The 23,896-nt window shown below is 46.0% G+C and overlaps 1 protein-coding gene across 1 annotated transcript in view; it reads left to right on the top strand.

The window, feature by feature from the left end:
• Positions 1-23,271, top strand: part of LOC138304189 (sulfotransferase 1 family member D1-like) — a 32,365-nt gene extending 9,094 nt beyond the window's left edge. The window contains exons 3-4 of the mRNA XM_069244037.1: positions 17,727-17,907; positions 20,578-23,271. Coding sequence (XP_069100138.1) covers positions 17,727-17,907; positions 20,578-20,690 — 294 coding nt within the window. The 3' untranslated portion in view covers positions 20,691-23,271. The remainder of the gene's footprint in view (positions 1-17,726; positions 17,908-20,577) is intronic.
• The last annotated feature ends 625 nt before the right edge of the window (positions 23,272-23,896 follow it).

Genomic DNA, 23,896 nt, shown 5'->3' with positions numbered 1-23,896 from the left:
CTCCTCCTGTGGCTGCTACTGCTGCTGCCTCTACCTCAGGGAACAAACTGAGAGTCTGCCTGACTCTCAGTTCGATGCCCTCCTCCACTCACAGGCTCATGCCTGCGCCTCATCCCTGGTGGTCTAGTGGCCACCTGCAAGTAAGTATCCTCTGTCTCTCTTTATTCCTGCCTTCATTTTACTTTGTTTTTCACTTTTTCTGGCTCTTTTTATTTATTTTTCTTTCCCTCTTCCCCCTTCTCCCTCCCGCATTCCCCCTGTGGTGCTGCTGCCCCTGCCCCGCAATGCACTTTTCCTACCCTCCTGCCTACCAGCTGACCAGACCCCCCACCTCCCTCCTCTTCTTAATGGCGGCCACAGCGCTATGAGAGGGCAACTCCACTGTCCTCCTGGCCAGCGTCTGTTGCCCTCCCCAGCTCCTCCTGCTGCTGTTAGCGCTGCTGCCTCTGCCTCAGGGAACGAACTGAAAGTCTGCTTGACTCTCAGTTCGAGGCTCTCCTCCACCTGCAGGCTCCTGCCTGCGCCTCATCCCTGGTGGCCAGTGGACACCTGCAAGTAAGTATCCTCTGTCTCTCTCTGTCTCTCTTTACTCCTGGCTTTTACTCCTGCCTTTTTTCTTTTTCTTTTGTTTTTCACTTTTTCTTGCTCTTTTTATTTAGTTTTATTTCCCTCTTCTCAATCCCACATTTCCCCCATGTCGCTGCTGCCCCTGCGGCCCACTCCCCTACCCCTGCGAAGTGCTTTTCTTGCCCTATTGCCTCCCAGCTGACCAGACCCCCAATGTCCCTCCCCTTCTTAATGGCGACCGCGCGCAGTGGGCGCACCACTGGAGTGCCGATGCAACACCAAAGGCAAGCCCATCTGTGTCCATCCGCGCCTGGACCGCACCCAGCGCCAGAAAACCTAGATCTCTAACGAGCTATTCCCTGGCCACCCTCCATTACGACACCAAGACCCTCCACCGCCTTAATACTGGACGTCTCAGCGCCTGCTGCACTGTATTTCCTAAGGACACCCACAGGCCTTTTTTCTGCCGGAACTGCAACCTCAGTTCGAGCCACAACAGACAACCAGAACACCCCAAACCTGAAACCACAAATGCCTGCCATAACCTTATGAACTGCCTCCTTCTGAATATACGCTCTCTCTACAAGCACACCACCGAACTCTGAGACCTGATCAGCTCCACCCATCCAGACATCCCCTTCCTAACCGAAACCTGGACCACCCTATCTCCGGACCAGACATCCCCATCGCAATCCTAGAAGGCTACAACTTCCTAAGGAAGGACAGACCCTCCTGTCCAGGCTGAGGACTGGCCATAGTACACAAGTCCTCACTCCGCATCACAGTCAACATGAAGGAGCACTGCACCACAATGGAACACCTACACTTCCTGATCCACTCCACTCCCAACTCCTCCCTCCGCGGCACCCTGGTCTACAGACCGCCTGGTCACCACCCAGCCTTCATCGACGCCACTGTAGACATCACCAGCCCCCACGCCCTTGCGTCCACCAAATACCTCCTCCTGGGTGACTTGAATTTTCACCTCGTGGACCGCAACAACCGAAACACCACTTCCCTACTCGACAATCTTGCCACCCTCGGCCTAAAGCAACTGATCACCACACCCTTGCACGCTGCAGGATACACACTAGACCCCATTTTTACCTCAACCAACCAGATCACCTTCAAGAATACCTCCACTCCTGATTGGACCGACCATCACTGCATACAGTTCACCTTTACCACACCCAACAGCCACCTCCACATCTCCAGGGTCCCCCGCAGGAAATGGAAATGAATCACTGACGAGCAACTCACCATGACCCTTGCCAAATCACCCCTGCAGCCCAATGCTGCAGAACGCAACCTCAATTCCTGGATCACCTAATGCACCAACTCCTTAACCCCCCTCTGATCAACTTTGGTCAAGCGTGTCCCAAAAAAAGCCAGCGGGTTCACCGCTGAACTCCAAGAATCCAAATGCATCTGCAGGCACCTAAAGAAGAAATGGAGAAACAGCAAAACCACGAAGACCTAGCCTTTTTCAGAGCCACCATTGCCATCCATCACTAACGCATCAAGAGCGCGAAAAAGCCACACTCCGTGAACGCATCAGCACCTCCCCACACAACACAACAGAACTTTTCACGGTATTCAACAAACTCCCCAATCCTCCTGTAGTGTGGTTAGTTTTACGTATCCTTTGCGCATTAGCTTCAGGCTTTAGGCCTTTGTGCACTTTGCCCTGAATGTATTTTATTCATTTGCTGACAGCTTAGAGCCTCTGTGCACTTTGCTCTAAATGCTTTTTATTAGGCTTCGTACTGTTATTTTTCAAATAGCCAGTTCTACGGTGTTGTTTTTTATTCAGATCACACTGTTTTGCCTTCTTCAGCACTGGAGTTCTCCATAACATATTCACTCTGTGCTTCAGTCAAGGATACAGTCTGGTACATTGCCGATAGACGTGGTAGGAGTTTAGATTTGGCATTCCTGCTTAGGGACATTTTGTGATCACGATGACATGTTAGTTATAAAATCACTTCCTTGTCCCAATACACGCAAGAGGGAGATTCCGACCAGGGAACCACAACTAGACGCTGACTGCCTCGTTGCAGATGCTGAACCAGATCACAGGCCTTTGCTCAGGTATGAGGGCTGATGTTTCCCCGGTGATTCGGAAAGGCAAGCTAGAAGCTTAACATGCTGTGCTCTAAATAGAACAAGCAGAGGGAGAGTAGAAACTGTTAGGCACTATGATAGCTTTGTTCTTATGTTTTACTCTCCTGGTGACTATTTCAATCCTACTATGTTGTATTGTTCTGGTTATTGCGGCTCACGCCGTATTATCTAAAATACAGTCGTTTTATTAAAACATTATATAAAACTTATACTGTCTTTGTCATTTGTATATGAGATCATATTGTAAATGAGAGAGTTGGTTTGGATCTGAGTGACCACGACTTCCCTGAGAAGTTCCAAAGATGTCATGCGCTCGGCTGCCTAATCATTTCTTCCCCGCGGGAGAAATGAGGCACTGCTAGTTAGCCGGAGCAAAAACCGGATTTAGGGTGACAGAGTTCTTTACAAGTGGGTCAGACTCAGTCCCCCACACCGTTATCGATCCTGCTACCTAGAAATCCAGTAGTCTCATTTAGGATAATGAGAGCCCACGCGACATGGCGCCGCCAACGATTGGTCTGGCTCTAATGTTTAGGTCTGACTGACTCTCTCGGTCTCATATATATTTTGACTCCTCGGTTCCGTACGCGGAGACGTCCGTGGGGCTGAGGGTTTCCGCCACCACGGGATAGGTACATCCTATTGCTTAGTGGTTGGTTGTTCAAGCTTGAACTTTGAAAGGAAAAACCCCAATATTGGTGTGCCTTCTCTGACCTAGAGCTATTTTTTTTCTAACAAATGGCGAATCCTAATGTAGTGAATATAGCAATCAATATGCGTCACCCGCTCACAGGACATCTGATAGCACATGGATTATCAGTGCAGGGGGGTCCAGTCACTTTTGTGGTTGATGCCCATGCAGCCTATAGGACAGAACTTTTTTATTCTTGTGTCGTATTTCCAGCAGTTGATGGGGGTACAAATACTTTTCACGAATACACTGTTGCGAATGTCCCTGGACAATACAGGGCTTACGCTTACTTAGAGATACCTCTATCTCATCAAGAACACCATAATTGGCTTGATGGCGCCCTCCCACACACAGTAGCACAAGTAAGGTTAGGTCCACTGAGTAATGATGGTCCGACCTGGCCTTTATTGGCTACTTATACACCATATCCTGCGGTTGCAAATTTGGCAGTGGCTGACGTGCGTCGTTTATATATAGACTTAGCAACTACATACAGAAGACTGGTTCAGTTTGTAATGCAGACATTAAATACTAATGCAGCGCGTGCTGCTCCGGCTCACCCACAAGCAGTGGTTCCGGGTATCAATCCAGCCACTGTACACTCAGTTATGGGTAAGGTACCGGCTAAACGTGAGGAGACTCCATTTTGGCTGGCGCAGAAAATTAATACGCTGGAAGCAGTATTTCCCCATACGGGACCTCAGGATAAACATAGAATTTTGACGATGTGTTTGCCGTATGGGATGGTTCCTCCGGTGGACCTTTGTAATACCTGGGGCACAGTGTTTGCCGCGCTCTACACTACAGCACACGGTACACCGACTTTAGCTAATTTACCGGAAGTGCTTAAACAAATTAAAGATTAATATGGGGCTGCCCCTGCCTTAGATTTGGGCATGCAGTTAATGGGCAATTTTGCTGCGGTTTCTTCTATTATTTTGAGTAATCTCAAGGGAGAGGCAGTAGCACTAGCGGTGCGAATGCGTCTTCGGGATGTTCTGCAGATTGATCAGGAGCGGGAACTTCCGAGGATAATAGCAGAGACCTATTCCAGTATTGGTCGCGATAGCCTAGGGGCTAGACCGCAAAAACCCCAATTGCAGGGTAAAAATAATAAAGATAATGCTAAGCAACAGCAACCTGAGGGAACAAAAAAGCGCTGGGAAAAGAAACAGCAAACACCTAAAAAAGATGGGGGACAGTCTCCGCAACCGGAGACCCCGCAGAATAGGTATAATCTCAGGAATAGGGATAATTTGAAGACGCCTGATAGATATCAATATGCTGATACACGCCAATCTCGTGCCTTTCAGGACTCCTCAGAAAAGAGAAGTGAGAGAGGTGGGCGGTCAGAGCGGAGGACGGAGTACGTGAAACCGAGACAGGATTCACAACGCTCAGCGGAGGTTTCTGTTAAACAAGAAGAGAAACCGCTGCAACAAAAACAGCAATTTAAAAAGAAGAAAGTGGCAGCAGTCTCAGTTAGACATGCCGCTCAAGAAGAGAGTTCTCTTGACGAACAAGACATGGGCGTTAGCACTGTTAGACAGCGCGGCAGAGGTCACAATAGTTCGCCGGAGTCTTCTAGAGCATCTGGAGGTGAAAGCAACTGATGACTTCATACAAGTCGAAACGGCGGACATGCGAGTCTCTGATCCTGATAGAGTATATCAAGTGACTCTACGATTAGAAGGGGACATTGACCGCATTGTACACGCCATCTTTTGGGACCATGTGGTAAAATCATATGATGTTCTGTTGGCCGAACAGGATTGGCCACCTGACTTTGTTCGCGACTGTCCGGTTGGGGAGGATGTTATTGTACCTTCCTTCTCACCACTTGTTCCGAGAGAGCTAGTGGAGTCCTATGGTAAAACATGGGCTCTTGCACAGGCTCCCGCCCTATATAGAAATAACGTGGGGTGGGATAGACAATCACCTTATCATGTAATTCCAATAAAGGGCACACCTCAGCCACAGCCGCAGTATCCTATTAAATTTGAGGCAAGGGCATCGGTTAGGAAAACTCTTACACAATTGAAGTACCAGGGTGTAATTGAGCCCTGTGTCTCGCCGATGAATAATCCCTTATTTCCGGTTGCTAAACCGGACCATTCATATAGGATAGTGGTGGATTACAGACATTTGAATAGTCATACACGCACATATGCAATACAGAATTCACATAGCGCAGCGCTTACAAACAATATAGTGCGTAAGAAATACAAAACAACGTTGGATATCTCGAATGGATTTTTCTGCCAAAATATAGCACCCGAAAGTCGGGAGTATACCAGTTTCAGTGCGTTTGGCTCTCAGAAAAAAAATTGTCGTTTGCCTCAGGGGTATAAAAATAGCCCAGGACTGTTTTCGGCTTGTGTGACTGAAATGCTGCACGAGTTGGACCCTGAAGCGTTATCATATGTTGATGACATATATTTGACAGACAATGAGATTCTGCAACATCTAAGGCGCGTATCGCGCATTGTTGTGGGGTTTGCTGATATTGGCTATAAGTTTAATTTTAAGAAATCAAAGATTGCCTTCCTCAGCGTCATTTTCCTGGGATATGAGTTGTCGAGTGAGGGCAAGAGCCTAGCGCCACATTTTTTGGAGAAATTTGCTTTATTGCAGCCTCCTAATATGGTTCGGAAGCTCCAGTCATTGTTGGGGTTTCTGAATTTTGGCAGAACTTACATTCCTGATTATGCTACACGTATAAAACCCTTATACGAACTGATTCGCCCGAATTTTTCGAGTAGATTTTGGACGATTGAGCATACACACATACTGCGAGAGTTACAGACTGATCTCTTAGCAGTTAAACACTTACACACACAGGACAATAAGACACATTTAGTCATCAGGGTGATACCTGGGGCTGTTGGGTTTACGTATGTCACCTTTAATGAGGGTGAGACAGTCCCGATTGCATACAAGTCCCACTTGTATTCTGCTGCAGAACAACGATTTGCACAGACTGAGAAAATACTCACTGCAGTACAGATGGCTGTGATTAAAGAAAGACCGCTTGCCCAGGGCCAACGCATCATTGTCGTTTCCCCGATTCCAGCCTTAGAGGCTGTTACAAAAGCAAGTGTTCCTAATTCGAAAGCTTTACACCCGCGATGGATACAATGGGCTACGTCTTTGACAGCCACTGATGTAGATTACATATTTGACCCTAAACTGCAGACTCAAGAATTTCTTCAATATGAAATAGAGTACCCAGTTCCTGCTGGCACGTTGCCTATTGACCAATATCAGGTGGTCATGTATACCGATGGCTCTGCGCAACCAGCGGTTGGGACTAAACAACAGTATTCTGCTGCATGTGCGGTGGTGAGCGGCACTATGGAGGGGGAAGTGTTCTGCCCCGACATACTTATACTAAAACCTTGGGAGATTGCACGGCGCAGCTGGCTGAGCTCAAAGCTCTATTGTTAGCGTTGGAGCACGCGGATCCGGCGATTTTGACCTTGCTGGTCTGTGATTCCTACTACTGTGTTCAGTCTTTCAATGAATATCTGCACTATTGGAAGTTGAATGGGTTCAGAGATTCTAAAGGCAACACCATTAAACATAAATTGTTGTGGGGTAAGGTTGCGGATCTGAAAGAAACGCTTCCTAAGGTCCATGTTGTGCATACGCTTGGACACCAGCGCGTTGGGATACACGTTGCTGGGAATACTTTGGCTGATGAAGCCGCGAAGTCGGCAGTGGCTGTCGCCACTGTGGCCGCAGTGACTCGTTCGAGTTCCAAACCAGACACAGAGATTTCGGCTGCCATAAGAGCTACGGCTGATGGCACTCCATTTCCTAAAGGATTTCCTTCTAAATATGGTTACTGCTTGAGTAGTGCACTAAATGCTGTTGTTAATATTCCAGGCATTGGTGTACGTGAACTACCCAATAAAATTGAGAAACCTCGATTAATTTCTGCAGCACATGAGGGGGTGGCGTCTGCACATGCTGGTGTGGCTGCCACGATTTCACTTTTACAGGCTCGTTACTGGTGGCCTGGTCTCTATAAAGAGACAAAGCAATATGTCCTTTGTTGTGACGTTTGTCAACAGATTAAAGCTTCGTCGGCTAGACGCCCGCAGCAGACGCCCCTTCTGATTTCAAACAAACCTTTACAGTGTGTGTACTTGGATCATTGCGGTCCGCTGACACCAGATAGTGCATACAAATATATATTGGTTGCTGTAGATTCGTTCTCCAGATTTGTGTGGGTATGGCCACAACGCTCGGCTGACGCTCGGACTGTTATTAAAGATTTGCGCATCTTTGTCGATACATTTGCAGTTGCGGCTTTTCATTCGGACCAGGGCCCTGCTTTCGCCTCTAAGGCATTCAGGGACACCATGGCTTCGTTGGGGGTCCAACTCCAATTCTCGTCTCCATTTCATCCAGAGGGAAATTCTGTAGTGGAGCGTTTAAATCGTGATTTAAAGCAATCCTTAACGGCCAGGGTTATAGGTACGGGTCGTAGTTGGCTAGCCCACCTATATGGAGTACAGAGAGCACTTAATAACGTGCCTAGACGGTCACTGGGGGGTCGTACTTCATATGAGTGCCTGTTTGGAACACAAATGTATGTTCCTGATCTAGATGGTCCTGGTGTGGAGGCGGCAGTTACGCACTTTGACATAAATGATTGTGTCGCTGTTTTGCAGGATTTACAACAATTCCGTGAAGATAACTCTTCTGCAAGTGCTGCCTCCTCAGGAATTAAGGTTGAGCCAGTAACACCTACTGGCTGGATACCCAGGATTGAGGATCTAGTGTGTGAAAAGGTCGCAGTAAAGAAAGAATTTGGTCCTTCTTATCGAGCACCTGTCCCTGTGTTAGGGGTGAGCGGCACAAGAACTGTGATTTTACCGCCGCTGCAAGGGGCCAAAGGAAATCGCTTTGTTTCCATTGATAATGTCAAGTTACAACATGTGGCCGATTCTGCACAGCAGACCAAGAGGGACACCCAGTAGTTCCGGCATCCCTCTCACTACTGGGGAAGAAGTCCCGCTGCAGGTGATTTACACCGACGCTGTTTCCTCTCCGAGCTTGGGGAGGGTGGAAGATGATCTTGCGATTGTTCCACAGACAACGATTAATATGGAATCTTTTGATCAAGTTGCTCTACGTTCTACTGATGTTTCTGAACATGTGGTTTATAGTGTGCCTAGGAGAGAGCCTCCATCTGCTTCTTTGTTCACAATTGCACCTTTTGCAAGAACTGCCTCTGGCTGCTTTAACGACGCTGATGAAGCAGTGTCCAGCTCCTCGTCCTCGATGTCTTCTGTCCGAGGTCCACGTAAGCTGCTGGATTGGCTTAAACGCACATATTTTGTTTTTCCTTGGAACTATTTGTGGCTTTTTATGGCTGTAATGACTCCTTTTTTATGGTTGGGATTTGTGGTTACTTTTTTTCTAGTAATACATGGTCATTTTCTTCCTGATCGATCTGACATTGAGCACGTGGAGACTGTGTTGAGACCACATTTTTCGTCTCATGTGGTTCGAAGAGACTTGTCCGATGTGAGCATTTCTGCAATACCGATTCCGGATGGGATTGTGTGGGATAAAGTAATGTTTGATATATATGGTCCCACTGAATTGATTCAAATACCGTATGTCCTCAAGTTATCAATGAATGATATTGTTATACCAGGCATTGTTTCTGATGATTGGGATGTGAAGACAGTAGATTCTATGCTAACAGATTTGCAATATTATACTGTCTATGACGATGAAGATGCTTACCAATTTAGAGATAATCATGGTGACATGTTTTGCTACAACTATTATGGATACCACTTTATTCATAAAGCTAGTAGCCCTAAGTCCATATTTAATTATGTGCAATGGGAACATTGCTCGACTCCTCCACAAGGGAGTTCGAAAACGTATTATGATAAATTTGCATATTTTTCTGGGCATGATCAGCGGAATGCTAAGTCTTACTATTTTAAAGTTGCACCGTATTCTAATAAGCAAATTTTATTGACCAATACTAAATTACTGTATTCAAATTTGTTTGTATCTAAACTTTCGGTCGAGGGGTATGAATACTGGTTAAAGACTGTTGACTTGAAAAGTGTTTGGGGTACGAAAAATTGGCAGATGCAAGGCAGGGATACATTATTTAGAGCATGTATTATCCCTGTGCAGATGATTTTCCTCAATGACACAGTACAACAGACTAGCTGTTTGGGCTTGGCGACAATTAGAGAGTTGAATTTGCCTAGTATACCTGTCCCTTCCAAATTAAACAACTGGCAGCACTATGTGAATGCTACTTTTAGTGAATTTACACATTGGGTCCAGAATGGTACGCTTAACACTTCATCGTTACATCCGGGCGGGTGGTTATTATGGCCTGTAGATGCTAATAAATGTCATCAACGTTTTGTCACCTCTTCAGGGGAGTTCAGGACTAGTAGGGCAGACCCTCGTTACATTTCACCAGAACATGCTGATATTATAACTACGTACAGCGTGGGGAAGCTTTGTCAACAATGGTTGAAGTCATCCACGCTGGATGCAGTTAAGTCACATCTCAAGTTACTGTCTAATGGTACTGATTTACAAGATTTTTTGTCAGGTCCCAAGGTACCACGGAAGAAAAGGTTTTTATAAGAAGTTTATAATGAGATTTGGAAACTTTCACAACAGGAGGCTGCAGCCCGGTGAGGCAGATTGATCAGGAAAATCTGCTGCAGACTTTGTGGGTCATTCTGACCCCGGCCGGCGGCGGAAGCCGCCGGCCTGGCTGGAACCGCCAGAATACCACTGCGCGGTCAAAAGACCGCAGCGGGTATTCTGGGTTTCCCGCTGGGCTGGCGGGCGACCGCCAGAAGGCCGCCCGCCAGCCCAGCGGGAAACACCCTTCCATGAGGATGCCGGCTCCGAATGGAGCCGGCGGAGTGGAAGGGGTGCGACGGGTGCAGTTGCACCCGCCGCGATTTTCAGCGTCTGCATGGCAGACACTGAAAATCTTTGTGGGGCCCTGTTACGGGGGCCCCTGCAGTGCCCATGCCATTGGCATGGGCACTGCAGGGGCCCCCAGGGGCCCCACGACACCCCATACCGCCATTCTGTTCCTGGCAGCCAAAACCGCCAGGAACAGGATGGCGGTATGGGGGTCGGAATCCCCATGGCGGCGCAGCAAGCTGCGCCGCCTTGGAGGATTCACCAGGGCAGCTGGAAACCGGCAGTTTTCCGTTTCTGACCGCGGCTGTACCGCCGCGGTCAGAATGCCCATGGGAGCACCGCCAGCCTGTTGGCGGTGCTCCCGCGGTCGTTGGCCCTGGCGGATTTTACCGCCAGGGTCAGAATGACCCCCTTTGTCTGTTGTTGATAATGGCATGCATACCCTTTCTGACCGTGTTTACACGATTGACAGCATTGTTTCCTCTGCTATTGACATTATTAAATCGGACATGTCTTCTTTATATCATGGGCAGAGTCAGACGCGGTCCATCATGCAGCTGGGTTGGACTCTTCAAACCTTGAAGGCGGGTCGCGTTCCATGGCAGCACATTCGTGCCAGGGAGATCTTTATCTCCTTTAATTTGACTCGTCAACAACAGTTGATGGCTAAAAAGGAAGCGACATATGTTATGTTGAATATTGAGAAATTGGAGAAACTGCCTTTCACGGTGGCTGAGATTCCGTCAGCTGAGTGGTTGATTCATGGGGTTATTAATTTGCCTATCTCCACTCTGCAATTTACTTCTTGTTTGAAGCACATTCCGGTGGGTAGATATGAACTATTGGGATACAGTTACATACACAAGGTGTGGGAGCTTCCCTTTCAATACAGATGTGTTAATGGTTTGAGGGAGGTTTTTCTTAGCGGTAGCGAATGCGAAGCTTCTGTCAGCCATTCCATGGTTTGTAAACAGCTGTCCTTGCACGGAGCGTGTAACGCTTCGATTGCTAACTTAGCTTGTTATTTGAAGGGTGTTCCAGTCCCGGTTATTAAAAACACTTTCCAGGTGCTTTCTAACGGCAGTTACATTGTTCTTAACAGCGAACGCTGCTGTGGCATGCGTGCCGGAATAGTTTACGTTGTCGTTGTCAACAAGGCCGTTACGTGCTGCGGGAATGTGTTGTTTCCCCCCACTCAAATTAGGGAGGTAGCGGACATCTGGCCTCATATTGCTACTTTCAAGGTTGATTTTGACAAGTTGAGTCGGCTGAAAGCTTTATTGTTTCAAAAGCATGTGGCCCTTACATCTGCTAGCGAGACCTACGCACTTCAGGTGGCAAGGTCATCGGCGGAGATATAGTCCCTTTTGAATACTAACTTTCCAAGTCACTTCGGTGAACTTGTGGGACGTATATGTAATGCATCCAGCACTGCTGGTATTGCTCATTTTTTCAAAGCCGTTGGTGTTGGTTTCGCTCACACCTTCTCTTCCATATTCGGTTTGATACCTTCGGCTATACACTCTATTTTCGGAAGCATTTTTGGGGGTTTCCCGATTACTTTGGCTTTGTTGGCTGGAGTCTTGCTATTGTTGCTATTTTTTCGCAATGGCTGTCCCGCCACGACGAGATCCTATATTGCTGATCCCGTCAGCGCAGCTGTGTCGTGAACGCATGATGCAGCATTTTGGAGCTACACTCCTGGGCCATTTGAAGTGTGACTGGTCTCTGTCATTCAGACCGGTTTTGGATTGTGTACAACCCGTGTTTCGGTGCCTTTGGTGCTCGTTTGAATATGCACTGGCTTTTTGTCTCTCACTGCAGCGCCCTCCATTGGTCGATCCTGATCTGTTGATGTTCCCGATTAGGGCTCATTCCCAGACTTGTGCACTACGGTTGCGTTTGCTTCGTGAGGTGGTTTATGAGATTCCCTTCCTGGAGGAAGATGGTATTGTCTCTTTCATTGGCCCTGCACGGGGTGCCGCCCTGAATGGTTTTGGGGCTTTGGAACACACCTGCTCCATGGTACTTTGTGGCGTGGATCTTCCGATATTAACATATATCGAAGTGGAGGAGCTCCTACGTTCTATTGCTTCTGTCTGACAATTGGATTTTTTTTTCTCTCTCCGGCAAAATTGACACTATATTGAATTTGGCTTTATCGTCACATGTTTCCTAAATTTATGACTTTGTTGTCTTCTTACCTTGTCGAAATATATGGTTTTATATATTGTTTATATTTGGGGCATGCTTTTATATTATTGGAACCACTTGCTACCGACAAGGGAAGGGTGTAGTGTGGTTAGTTTTACGTATCCTTTGCGCATTAGCTTCAGGCTTTAGGCCTTTGTGCACTTTGCCCTGAATGTATTTTATTAATTTGCTGACAGCTTAGAGCCTCTGTGCACTTTGCTCTAAATGCTTTTTATTAGGCTTCGTACTGTTATTTTTCAAATAGCCAGTTCTACGGTGTTGTTTTTTATTCATATCACACTGTTTTGCCTACTTCAGCACTGGAGTGCTCCATAACATATTCACTCTGTGCTTCAGTCAAGTATACAGTCTGGTACATTGCCGATAGACGTGGTAGGAGTTTAGATTTGGCATTCCTGCGTAGGGACATTTTGTGATCACAATGACATGTTAGTTATAAAATCACTTCCTTGTCCCAATACACGCAAGAGGGAGATTCCGACCAGGGAACCACAACTAGACGCTGACTGCCTCGTTGCAGATGCTGAACCAGATCACAGGCCTTTGCTCAGGTATGAGGGCTGATGTCTCCCCGGTGATTCGGAAAGGCAAGCTAGAAGCTTAACATGCTGTGCTCTAAATAGAACAAGCAGAGGGAGAGTAGAAACTGTTAGGCACTATGATAGCTTTTTTCTTATGTTTTACTCTCCTGGTGACTATTTCAATCCTACTATGTTGTATTGTTCTGGTTATTGCGGCTCACGCCGTATTATCTAAAATACAGTTTTTTTATTAAAACATTATATAAAACTTATACTGTCTTTGTCATTTGTATATGAGATCATATTGTAAATGAGAGAGTTCCAAAGATGTCATGCGCTCGGCTGCCTAATCATTTCTTCCCCGCGGGAGAAATGAGGCACTGCTAGTTAGCCGGAGCAAAAACCGGATTGAGGGTGACAGAGTTCTTTACAAGTGGGTCAGACTCAGTCCCCCACACCGTTATCGATCCTGCTACCTAGAAATCCAGTAGTCTCATTTAGGATAATGAGAGCCCACGCGACACTCCCTCTGAAGCCACCAACATCGCCTCATCTCAAGACCTCTGCGACAAACTGGCCACTTTCTTCCACTGCAAGAATAAGGACATCTATGACAGCTTCCTCCCGCAGAACCCACCCAGCGTCAGAGCCCACGACCGACCCAGACGCCAGAACCCCGCCCAAACCATCCACAGCTGGTCCACGCTCACCACAGAGGAGACTGAAATCATCATGAACAGCAATCAACAGATCCCTGTCCTCACCAAATCTACAACAGAGCCAGTGCATCAGTAGCCCCCCAACTCCTCAAGACGCTGAGCTACTCCATTACAACAGCCACCTTCCACGAAGGTTGGAAACATGCCGAAGTCTGCCCCCTCCTGAAGAAACCCACAGCCAACCCATCAGAGCTCAAGAACTTCCAACCCTTCTCGCTGCTACCCTACCCAGCAAAAGTCCTGGAAAAATCTATAAACTCACAGCTGTGACAATTCCTCGAGGACAACTCTCTGGATACCTCGCAGTCTGGATTCCGACGGCAAACTACAGCACGGGGACAGCTCTTCTTGCAGCCACCAGTGACATCCGCACACTCCTCGACCATGGACACACCACAACACTCATACTTCTCGACCTCTCAGCAGCCTTCAACACGGTCTCCCACAGCACCTTATGCACCAGACTCCATGACGCAGGAATCCGCGGAAAAGCCTTGCAATGGATCCACTTCTTCCTCACAAGAAGAACGCAGAGAGTCAGGCTCCCACCTTTCATATCCAAACCAACAGAAGTCAGCTGCGGAGTCCCTCAGGGATCCTCTCTGAGCCCAATGATGTTCAACATTTACATGGCCCCCCTGGCAGCCATCATCAGAGACCACGAAATGAACATCATTTCATACGCCGATGACACACAACTCATCATATCCATCACTGAAGACCCAGACAAAGCTAAGAGGAACTTTCACATCGGGATGAAAGAGGTCGCCACCTGGATGAGGGAGAGCTGCCTCAAGCTCAACTCGGATAAGAACGAGTTCATCATCTTCGGAAATTCCACCTCTGCCTGGGACAACTCGTGGTGGCCAACATAGCTCAGCGCACCACCTACTCTGACTGACAACGCCTGCAACCTAGGAATCATCCTCAACTCCACACCCTCCGCCAACTTGGCAAAATCTTCAAATGGATCACGGTCGAGTGCCGCAAAATAATCACCCACGTCCTAGTCATTAGCAAGATCGACTACTGCAACACATTAGGAAACTACAAATAATCCAAAACGCCACAGCAAGACTCATCCTGAATTTTCCCCCACCAAGAACACATCTCCCGAAACCTGAGGACTCTCCATTGGCTCCCAGTAGAGAAGCGAATCAACTTCAAACTACTCACCCACACCTACAAGGCCCAGCACAATAGCGGGCTGAACCATTGCATCTCCTTCCATAACACAGCCACACTCCTCTGTTCCTTCCAGCAGGCGCTAGCTACCGTCCCACGCATCTGGAAAACCACAGCCGAAGGAAGATCTTTCTCATACCTCGCAGCTAAGAGCTGAAACAACCTGCCCGCGCACCTCAGACAAAGCCCATCGCTCACCATCTTCAGGAAGAACCTGAAAACATAGCTCTTCGAATGAGGTCCAGACCCACCACCAGCGCTTTGAGACCCTTGCGGGTCAGTAGTTGCACTTTACAAAAACTGATTGATCAATTGATGTTCTCTCCTTGCATACAGACACTTCCTCGTACTAAAGTCTGGTCGGTCTGTCTCAATCGGATGCATCAAGTGAAGCAGAGAAGTGATAGTGGCACCTCTGGCACCTGATGAGATGTGTTACATCATTTCCTCAGTAGTACCTTTTTTAGCTCCTGATCCCTGCTTGCTGATACAGTTTCTCCTGGGGCTGGTGGCGCTCAGCTGCAGATCCCAGGTTTCTGTGACGGAGGTCTGGAGCTGCAGGCTCAGGGCTGAGAAGATGAAGAGGGGGAAGGCAGGGCAAATGCTGTTCTACCCAAAACTTACTGCTTCCCAAGTTCCAAACCTCTCTTAGACCGCAGAACTAGATTAGCAGTACTTTTCCTTTTCAGCTCATTTGGTGATAAATAAATAGCGTGTTATAAATGGCACCATTGTAAGTTTGGACGCGAATAGAGGTGTTATATTTAAAAAAAACGTGTCTGCATGACTGGCCGCACAGTTACATCGCTGACTTTTTGGTGATGTCGATTTGGCCACAAAGTCAGCAGCAGTTATCAAAGTGTAGATGGACTAAGTTTGTGGTTACTGAGCATTTCCCAGCGAATGATTTTTTAAGGAGTAGTAAATATGTTGCTCCAAGGGTTCCGCACTCACTTCTTTTTAAGTTTCGGAAAAAGACTTAGTAGCATGAGCGCCACTTTAATGCATTTCTTGTTTTTTAGCCAACTACCTCGTAGGCAAGGTCCCACAGATAAACTACAAATCCCTGAATGTAAAGTTGCTGTTGGCTAAAAGCCAGTACTAGCCAGTACTAGCTGATTGTTTCACCCAGTAAGGTGATTTGGCATCTATGCAGAACAGCAGTTCATCTGCATTGTCATGAACTAACACTGCTTCACGAGCAGCGAATTTTGGGTTTGATCTCCTTGCAGTACAACCGAGTTGTATATGTTCTGGCAAATCCTCGGATCTTTATATGAGGGGAACATTCCTTTTACAGGAGGGGTCTGAGATCCAATTCAAAAAGATTAGCTAAAAGGTTTGAGGAACACCATTAAATCTTTTTCCATAATTCAAGGCGAATACTTCCTTGCACTAATGTGTGTGTGTATGGGAGGAGCAGAAGAGGCTGAACATTATCCATGATTTAGCTGGCAAGTGGATGTGTCTTTTATTTTTGAAACCTTTGATCAGTCTGGCTTTTTAGTCAAAGTATTTGGGGCATTTTTAAATAAAGTGGCGCTGCACACAGTGCAGCGTCTCTTTTCATGTGCCCTTTACCTTCACCATGTGTGTGCCATATTTAAAATACAGTGCATCATGGCGCAGGGTAGGGGCCAATAGCCTCACTCTCTATGATGCTATTGATCTACTCTGCAGAAGTAGTGCAAAAATCTTGGTGCTACTTTTGCAGAGGACAGAGGAGCCCATTATAAACAATGGTTTTCCTCCTCTTAATGCCTGGTCTGAGCAGGCGTTGAAAGTGCTGAAAGAAATGATGCATGGAGATCTGTTATATTTCCTTGCTCCATTTTTTCGGCCCCGTAACGGGGGTAAGCCCCATTTGCATTCTTTATGTCTGGCGCAGGCAAAATGTAGCGCAAAGGATTACAATGTGGCGCAATGCAAGCACTGGCCCACTTTGTAAATATGGCATTGGGATTTTGACCTTGTTGGGCCACATTAGAGTTAAAAAAAATGATGCTAATGGGGCACAAGGAGGCCCTGGGGTCTTTTAAATTTGCCCCTTTGTATTGTGGGACCTCTTGTTCCCAGTGGGTCATCTGACTGTCGCCAGCTAGCTGTACAGTTGGCCGTCAGTTAGGCTGTTTTATTGCAGGTGATCACATTCCTTCTAATAGCATCACTAAAGATAAGCATGTTTCTAAGGGTGTACCGTACATTACACACTCTATGATGCAGCTGTTCCCCATCAATCGCCCCTGTAAATGTCATGACACATGTCTTAAACTTATGTTGAGTGAGCTATCCATTCGCTCATATCTTGTCTAAATAACTTACCTGTTGTCGTAATCTCACTGAAATAGAATATCTGGCTGTGTTAGTGGATTTCATGAGAAGACTTTTTTTAAATACTGTACAAGCACTTTAAGAGTTTGAAAGCAAATTTAAAGCTGTAAAACTTCAAATAACCCATGAGACATTAAAATGATGCATGCACAGTAAAACAGAATTCCTTGGTTTATTATTTTAGGATACTTTGATTTAAAGTCTTCATGTGATGTCAAAATTGTGGTCTTTTTTTGTTTACGTTTTAAAATGAATAAGAAAGATGTTGTAAGTTTCATAACAAGCTAATAAGAATGCATTTTTCCTAGATTACACCTAAAATAGATGCCTATATGTACTGACACCATGATTTTTTTCTCCGCATAGTTTTTGGTGAATATTCTCCCAGTAATGTTTTCGCCTACTTTGCTGAATAACAAACTTTCCTTACCTGCATCGCAGGATCCAAGACGAGAGGTCCTGAAACTGCTGCGCTTCTTGGAGCGTGAAGTCTCCGATGAAGTTCTGGAGAAGATTTTGCACTACACGTCCTTCCAAGAGATGAAGAGCAACCCCATGGCTAACTACAGAACCATACCTGACGAGTTAATGGACCAAAATGTGTCTCCTTTCATGAGGAAAGGTAAGACGATTGGAGTCCTGACCTAACCTCAAAGCACCAGGAGAAAATGGAGGGGGAGAACACATGACACACGGAAGAGGCTTCTTCCGTTTGACTTTCCAGTCTCTGTGACTATGATTTTTTTCCTTGGTGCTACTAAACTATAGGAAAATGACTCCTCAGGAGAGTAGTTATTTGGCCCTTCTATTGTCTACTAGTTAAGTCATCACTACCCAAGTGCTCCAGATCTTTTAGAGCCCAGATGTAAGCTAAGCTACAGCCTTGCATTTGATATATTTTTACCCAGATGCACTAACCCACAGTTAGTAATTCTGGGGTGTGGGAATACCGGACCATTCTGAGTTAGTCATACGGAAATGGTGAATAGCAACAGGAATCAGTGTTTTATCTCTTATTCTAACCTGTATTTCCTCATTTCTGCACATTTTACCTGTTTTTAGCAGTTGATAAGCCTATGGAAAAAAAGGGATTTGCGTTCTGAACAAAATCTAGGCCCAAATTTAACAGAAAATGACGGAGCACGACACTTCGCTAAAATTGGCAGCGCCACGCTCCATCATTTTCACATCGAAGGGATGCACCATCTTTAATTGAATACAGTGCATCCCTGTGTTGTCCCCTCGCTGGCGCTGAAATGAGTTGCCAAGCGCGAACGCAGGATCCCTGCACCATTGTGCATGGATGTCTGCGTTGAGAGGTTTGATTGTTTATATGCGGGAAGGTGTCCCTTCCTGCACATAAACAATCACTAATGGCGATTTAGCACTTGTGTGTGTGCTGCAGATTACAAAACAAATTTTACATGAGGCAATATTGTGGTGGCACACTAGATAAATGCCTAAAAAGTGATTATTGTAGTGAAACCCCATTTCCTAGAATAACACATGAGGATGACTTAATTGCCTCCCCAGTCATCAAATATATTAGGAAGCCCTATTAAATAACTTATTTGAACGTAAAACTGGAAGTCCTGCACCATGAAAAATATAGTGGTCATTATGTGACCACCAAAGCTGCGGGTGCCAGAAGACCGCCCGTGCTGGCGGTCTTCCGCCCACCATATTACAGGTACTGCTGGATTTCCATCACACTTTGGGCAGAAATCCATCAGAAGTCGTGCTGGCGGGCAGAAGCGCTGGGGCGGTTCCACCACCGACCCAGCCATGCCAGAAGGACACCGCCTGCCGTATTATGTGCAATAATACGGCCTGGCAGTGTCCTGCTGGCGGGGCGCCGCCAGAGGTGGAAGCGCCTGTTCCCTGCCGGACGACCTCCTCCCTGGACCAGGTAAGTTGATTGTCCGACAGGGGTGGGGGGTGGGAGGGTAAGGGCTGTTGTGTGTGCGTGTGTGAGTGTGTGTTGTCTGCGTGTGTGCATGAATGTGTGTATGCGTGTTTGAATGTAGAAGTGAGTGTGTGTATCCATATAAGTGTGTATGCATGGTTGAATGCGTGTATGAGTGCTGATGCGAATGCGAGTATGGATGCATGTGAGTGAATGCGTGTATGTAAATGTAGGTGAATGAGTGTTTATGAGCAGTGCATGTGGGTGTCTGTGCGTGTGCATGTATGTGGGGAAGGGGGTGGGAGGGCGCTGTGTCTGAGGGGGCGCTGTGTCTGGAGGGTGGTTGGGGGAGGGAGGTGGATGGATTGTTGTGCTGTGTCTGGCGGGGCAGGGGGGCTTAGTGCTTGCTGGGGTGGGGGAGTCATCTACCGGTGACAGGGAAGAAATTCTCTGTCACCGGTAACCCTTCAGGGTTTTCGTGGCTGTGCTACTGCCGTGAAAACCTTGGTGGAAAGGCGGCTCCTAATTTAGTCGGCAGTCTTCTGTGGACCATCGGGTCGGAGATGCACCTCTCCGGCCCAGCGGCTCCAACCACCCTGGTAGTATGAGTGGAGATGTGGCAGGTTGGCACAGGCCAACCTGCCACACTCATAATGTGGCAGTCTTTACCGCTAGCCTGTTGGCAGTGAAACCGCCACCTTTGCCCTGGCGGTCAGGAGACCCCCAGGATCATAATGATCCTCTATACGTTTGATGTACTGGTGCATTAAATGGATGCAATGAGTACAAACCAAAATGAAAAGTGGGCATGGGCTGTGACACAGAACGATAGTGAGAATTTACTTTCATAATATAAAAAGCACTACAGGTAGGTCCGGAGCTTAGGTGGAGAGCTGCTCCTGATTATTCTTCTACAACACCACAATACTTATTCCGAATTTATGGTCGCTCATAGAACAGTGTTAAACTGGCCTATAAGGCGGTCTGGCAGTGCTTTAAGGGGAGGTCTGACAGGTCAGTGTGTCAATCGTTTATTTTTGTTTTGTTTGTTTGTGGGTTTGGTTTATGGTCTGGTGGATCAATATTTAATGTAGATTTTCCTGGTTTTACCACAAACACTGCATGCAGCAAGCTCAAATCTATGCAATCGCCCAAACCTTGCAAAACACCAATACAGAGCATTTGTACAAATCCTGAACTGCCCCGACCTGGAAATATGGGACACTTTTTTATCTATCTGATTCTCTAATATGTGCCACATATATTTTGGTGCATTGTGTCCCAGTTCTACCATGTCTAAAGCAACGCAAAACATACTTCAGAAGCCTTTGTAACGGAGGCACCAAGTAACTCTGTATTGTCCTTTGACTCTGTCCCTCCACACAGGGATTACCGGAGACTGGAAGAACATGTTCACCGTTGCTCAGAATGAGAAGTTTGATGAAGATTATGTGAGGAAAATGTCAGGGAGCACGCTGCAATTCCGGACAGAGCTATGAGGGCAACAGGCGGCACTTCGTCAACCATATTTTGAATATTGTTTCATGGACTTGCAATATTTTTTAGCTTAAATCCAAAAGATGAATAAAAGATTTCTCCAACGATCACATTTCCATTCTCCCTCCTAGTTGCTCCTGTTTAACTCCTATACATTTCTTCCCATGTCCCCGGGTATTTATCAACATTATGGCAAACTGGAGTTTCTTTTCTCATAAGAAAATCTTTTGCAGATACATTTCGTTTCTATTTTGACCTTGTGTTTTTGCATCTGCCTTGACAGTGCAGCTGTCTCCCTTACTTTATGTTATCAATTCCTTAAATATACATACAGTAGGTTTTGGCTCCACCCACAGGAGTATTTCCCTCCCACCTCATACTGTTGGCTCTTGGCGTAACATTTCCTATGGAGTACTTGGATTGCAATGCATGAATGATTATTTTACACAGCAAAAGTACTCTGAATCGTCCCAGTCTACATTGTTTAGTTCACAGATACACTGTATACAGAAAACAATTGTTTTTGTTGTTTTTTCACTCTAGCAGGCTTTTTTAAATGTATGTCAGGACTAAAAATGCAAGCCAGAACTATTGCTAATGCTTGTTCTTCTTTATTTCTACACTTATGCTGTTTGCTTGTACATTTGCAAATATTGTTTATTTAAAACAAGAATCCTGAAAATTTTAATCAAAGATTACAGTACATGACAACTATAGTTACATGGGCAAGTATAGTATTTGAAAACCATTCACATATGGTTCGAGGTCACCTATCATAATGTAGAATATTTGTATGTATTAACAGATGATACGATATATTTTTTTAATGTCATAGAATCGAAATAGATTGTCAGAGAAGTATACATGAATGGTGTGTGACATAATATGGTAAATTTGGTTACAATAGCTTATTAGGAAGATGATGAATGCACTTATTGCTTTTCTCAAAGAGCGCAGATCTTTGAACACATGCGGTTAAACTCGAATGTGAGAACCACATGCAAGCTCGGACTTTCCCTCTATTGTGGTCAAAGCGATTATTTTATAATCCTTTGTCATCCTTAGAGAAATTTACATGATCGAAATGGATAGTTACAAACATATTCAATACAGCTTAAAGCAATTAGATTAGATCGCTGACGGGATGTCGAATGCATTTATGCTCTTTAAAAAGAATTTGGAATTGTGACAACATGGAGGTTAATGTAACCGTTAGATACATATGGAAGCTTATATCTTTGTTCATTGTAGTTGAAGTGGTTATCGTGTAACCAACTGTCCTCATTAGGGTGATTAATACAAGAAAGGCATATAAGTGAAAAAAGGAATTTTTGGAAATGCTAAATGATTAAGGGCCAGATGTACGAACCGGTTTGCATGGCGCAAACTGCGAAAATCGCAGTTTGCGTCATGCAAAACGGCCATCGCAATGCACATTCCCATTTTGCGAGTCGGTACCGACTCGCAAAATGGGAATGCGACTCGCAAATAGGAAGGGGTGTTCCTTTCCTATTTGCAACTCGCACCGCGATGCAGAATTGCTTTGTGACCGCGAAAGCGGTCGCAAAGCAATTTGCAGTTAGCACCCACTTGAAGTGGGTGTTAACTCATTCGCAAAAGGGAAGGGGTCCCCATGGGACCCCTTCCCCTTTGTGAATGTCGCACAATTTTTTTTTTCAGAGCAGGCAGTTGTCCAATGGACCACTGCGTGCTCTGAAAAAACGAAACCAAATGGTTTCATTTTTTATTTTGTATTGCAACTCGTTTTCCTTTAATTGAAAAAGCAGTCACAGACATGGAGGTCTGCTGTCTCCAGCAGGCCACCATCCCTGTGAGTGCAGGGAATCGCAAGGGGGTCACAAATTGCGACCCACCTCATTAATATTAATGACGTGGGTCTTTGCGACCCCCTTGCGATTTGCATGAAGGTGTCTGAGACACCATTCTGCATACAAATTTGCAAATCGGAAATTCGATTCTTGCTACATCTGTCCCTAAATGTGTAATCATGGGGAGATATATTGCGAATGCAAGAATTCCAGTGTTGGAAATTTGGTTTAATTTCATTGTGTTTTGGTAATGTTTATCACAATCACATGACATTTAAGCACAGCCAAGATGGCGATTTTCAGGCTGACGAAGGCGGTAACGCCAAAAAGCGTACCTGTTGGTGAATAAAATAATAATAAGCCTTAATTTATTTTTTTTCTTCTATATTTTAGATTCAATATTTTCGTCTAGATTTTCCGGAGGTGAGTGAGCCACTGAAAGCCCAACATCCTGTGGCTCTGGGAAAATCACTTCATCTCCACATCCCTATAAACAATGACTGGTGACCTTGTGTAATGTATTGGGTTTCTATGTAAAGCACTCCAATACCTTCCTATTGAGTTTCTGCTATATAAAAATTGCTGAAAGGTAAAAGCAAAGCCTTAACAGAAGGGATGTTGCTCTATAATAATCTGGGCCATGTACAGGGTTTGCATGACCATTGTCTTGCCTCTTAGTTCAGTAATGGGTCATGTTTGAAAAATATCGCTTTTAATGAAGTACTCCTCAGTGCAGTGCTATAATGTGACATATTAATGACATAGCTTCAACAAGCTAAATAAATAAACTTCTTTGAAGTTCGAAGAGACTTTGGCCCTCATTACAACCTTGACGGTCGTGATAATGTGGAGGTAATACCGCCAACAGGCTGGCAGTAATTACTGCCATATTCTGACCATGGTGGAGAGAACTCAGATAGACAAACACTTTACCACACCAACCGCCAGGGTGGAAACAACAGGCACCACGGCGGTAGCCGCCTACAACCAGGCTGAAGTCAATATTCTGCCTACCATATTAAGACCCAGGAAACCGCCACCTTTTCCGGGGCGGTACCAACGACATCAAAAGCCTGATGGAAACAGACCTCAGAAGAGAAAGGACTCAGCTTTGGAGACACAGGGAACAACCACGCCACCATGGAGCCCGAGCTGAAAATATTTCCGATGATCTTCTATGTCCTGCTCCACCACGAACACGAACGATGGCGAAGACGAACACGGTGAGTACAGCTGCCTAGCACACAGGGGAGGGGGAGGAAAAAGAGTGTGGCACACACACGCAACACCCCCACCCCCAACACCATACACACAATCAGATGCAGTAATAAAACATAATTACCCCGTACCCCAGAGGAATAATGCAAGGACAACAGGAA

The sequence above is a fragment of the Pleurodeles waltl genome, chromosome 7 (genome assembly GCF_031143425.1).
Source record: "Pleurodeles waltl isolate 20211129_DDA chromosome 7, aPleWal1.hap1.20221129, whole genome shotgun sequence".
NCBI lineage: Eukaryota > Metazoa > Chordata > Amphibia > Caudata > Salamandridae > Pleurodeles > Pleurodeles waltl.
The sequence above is the reverse complement of the archived record's forward strand: the minus strand, read 5'-3'. Positions and strand labels throughout refer to the sequence as shown.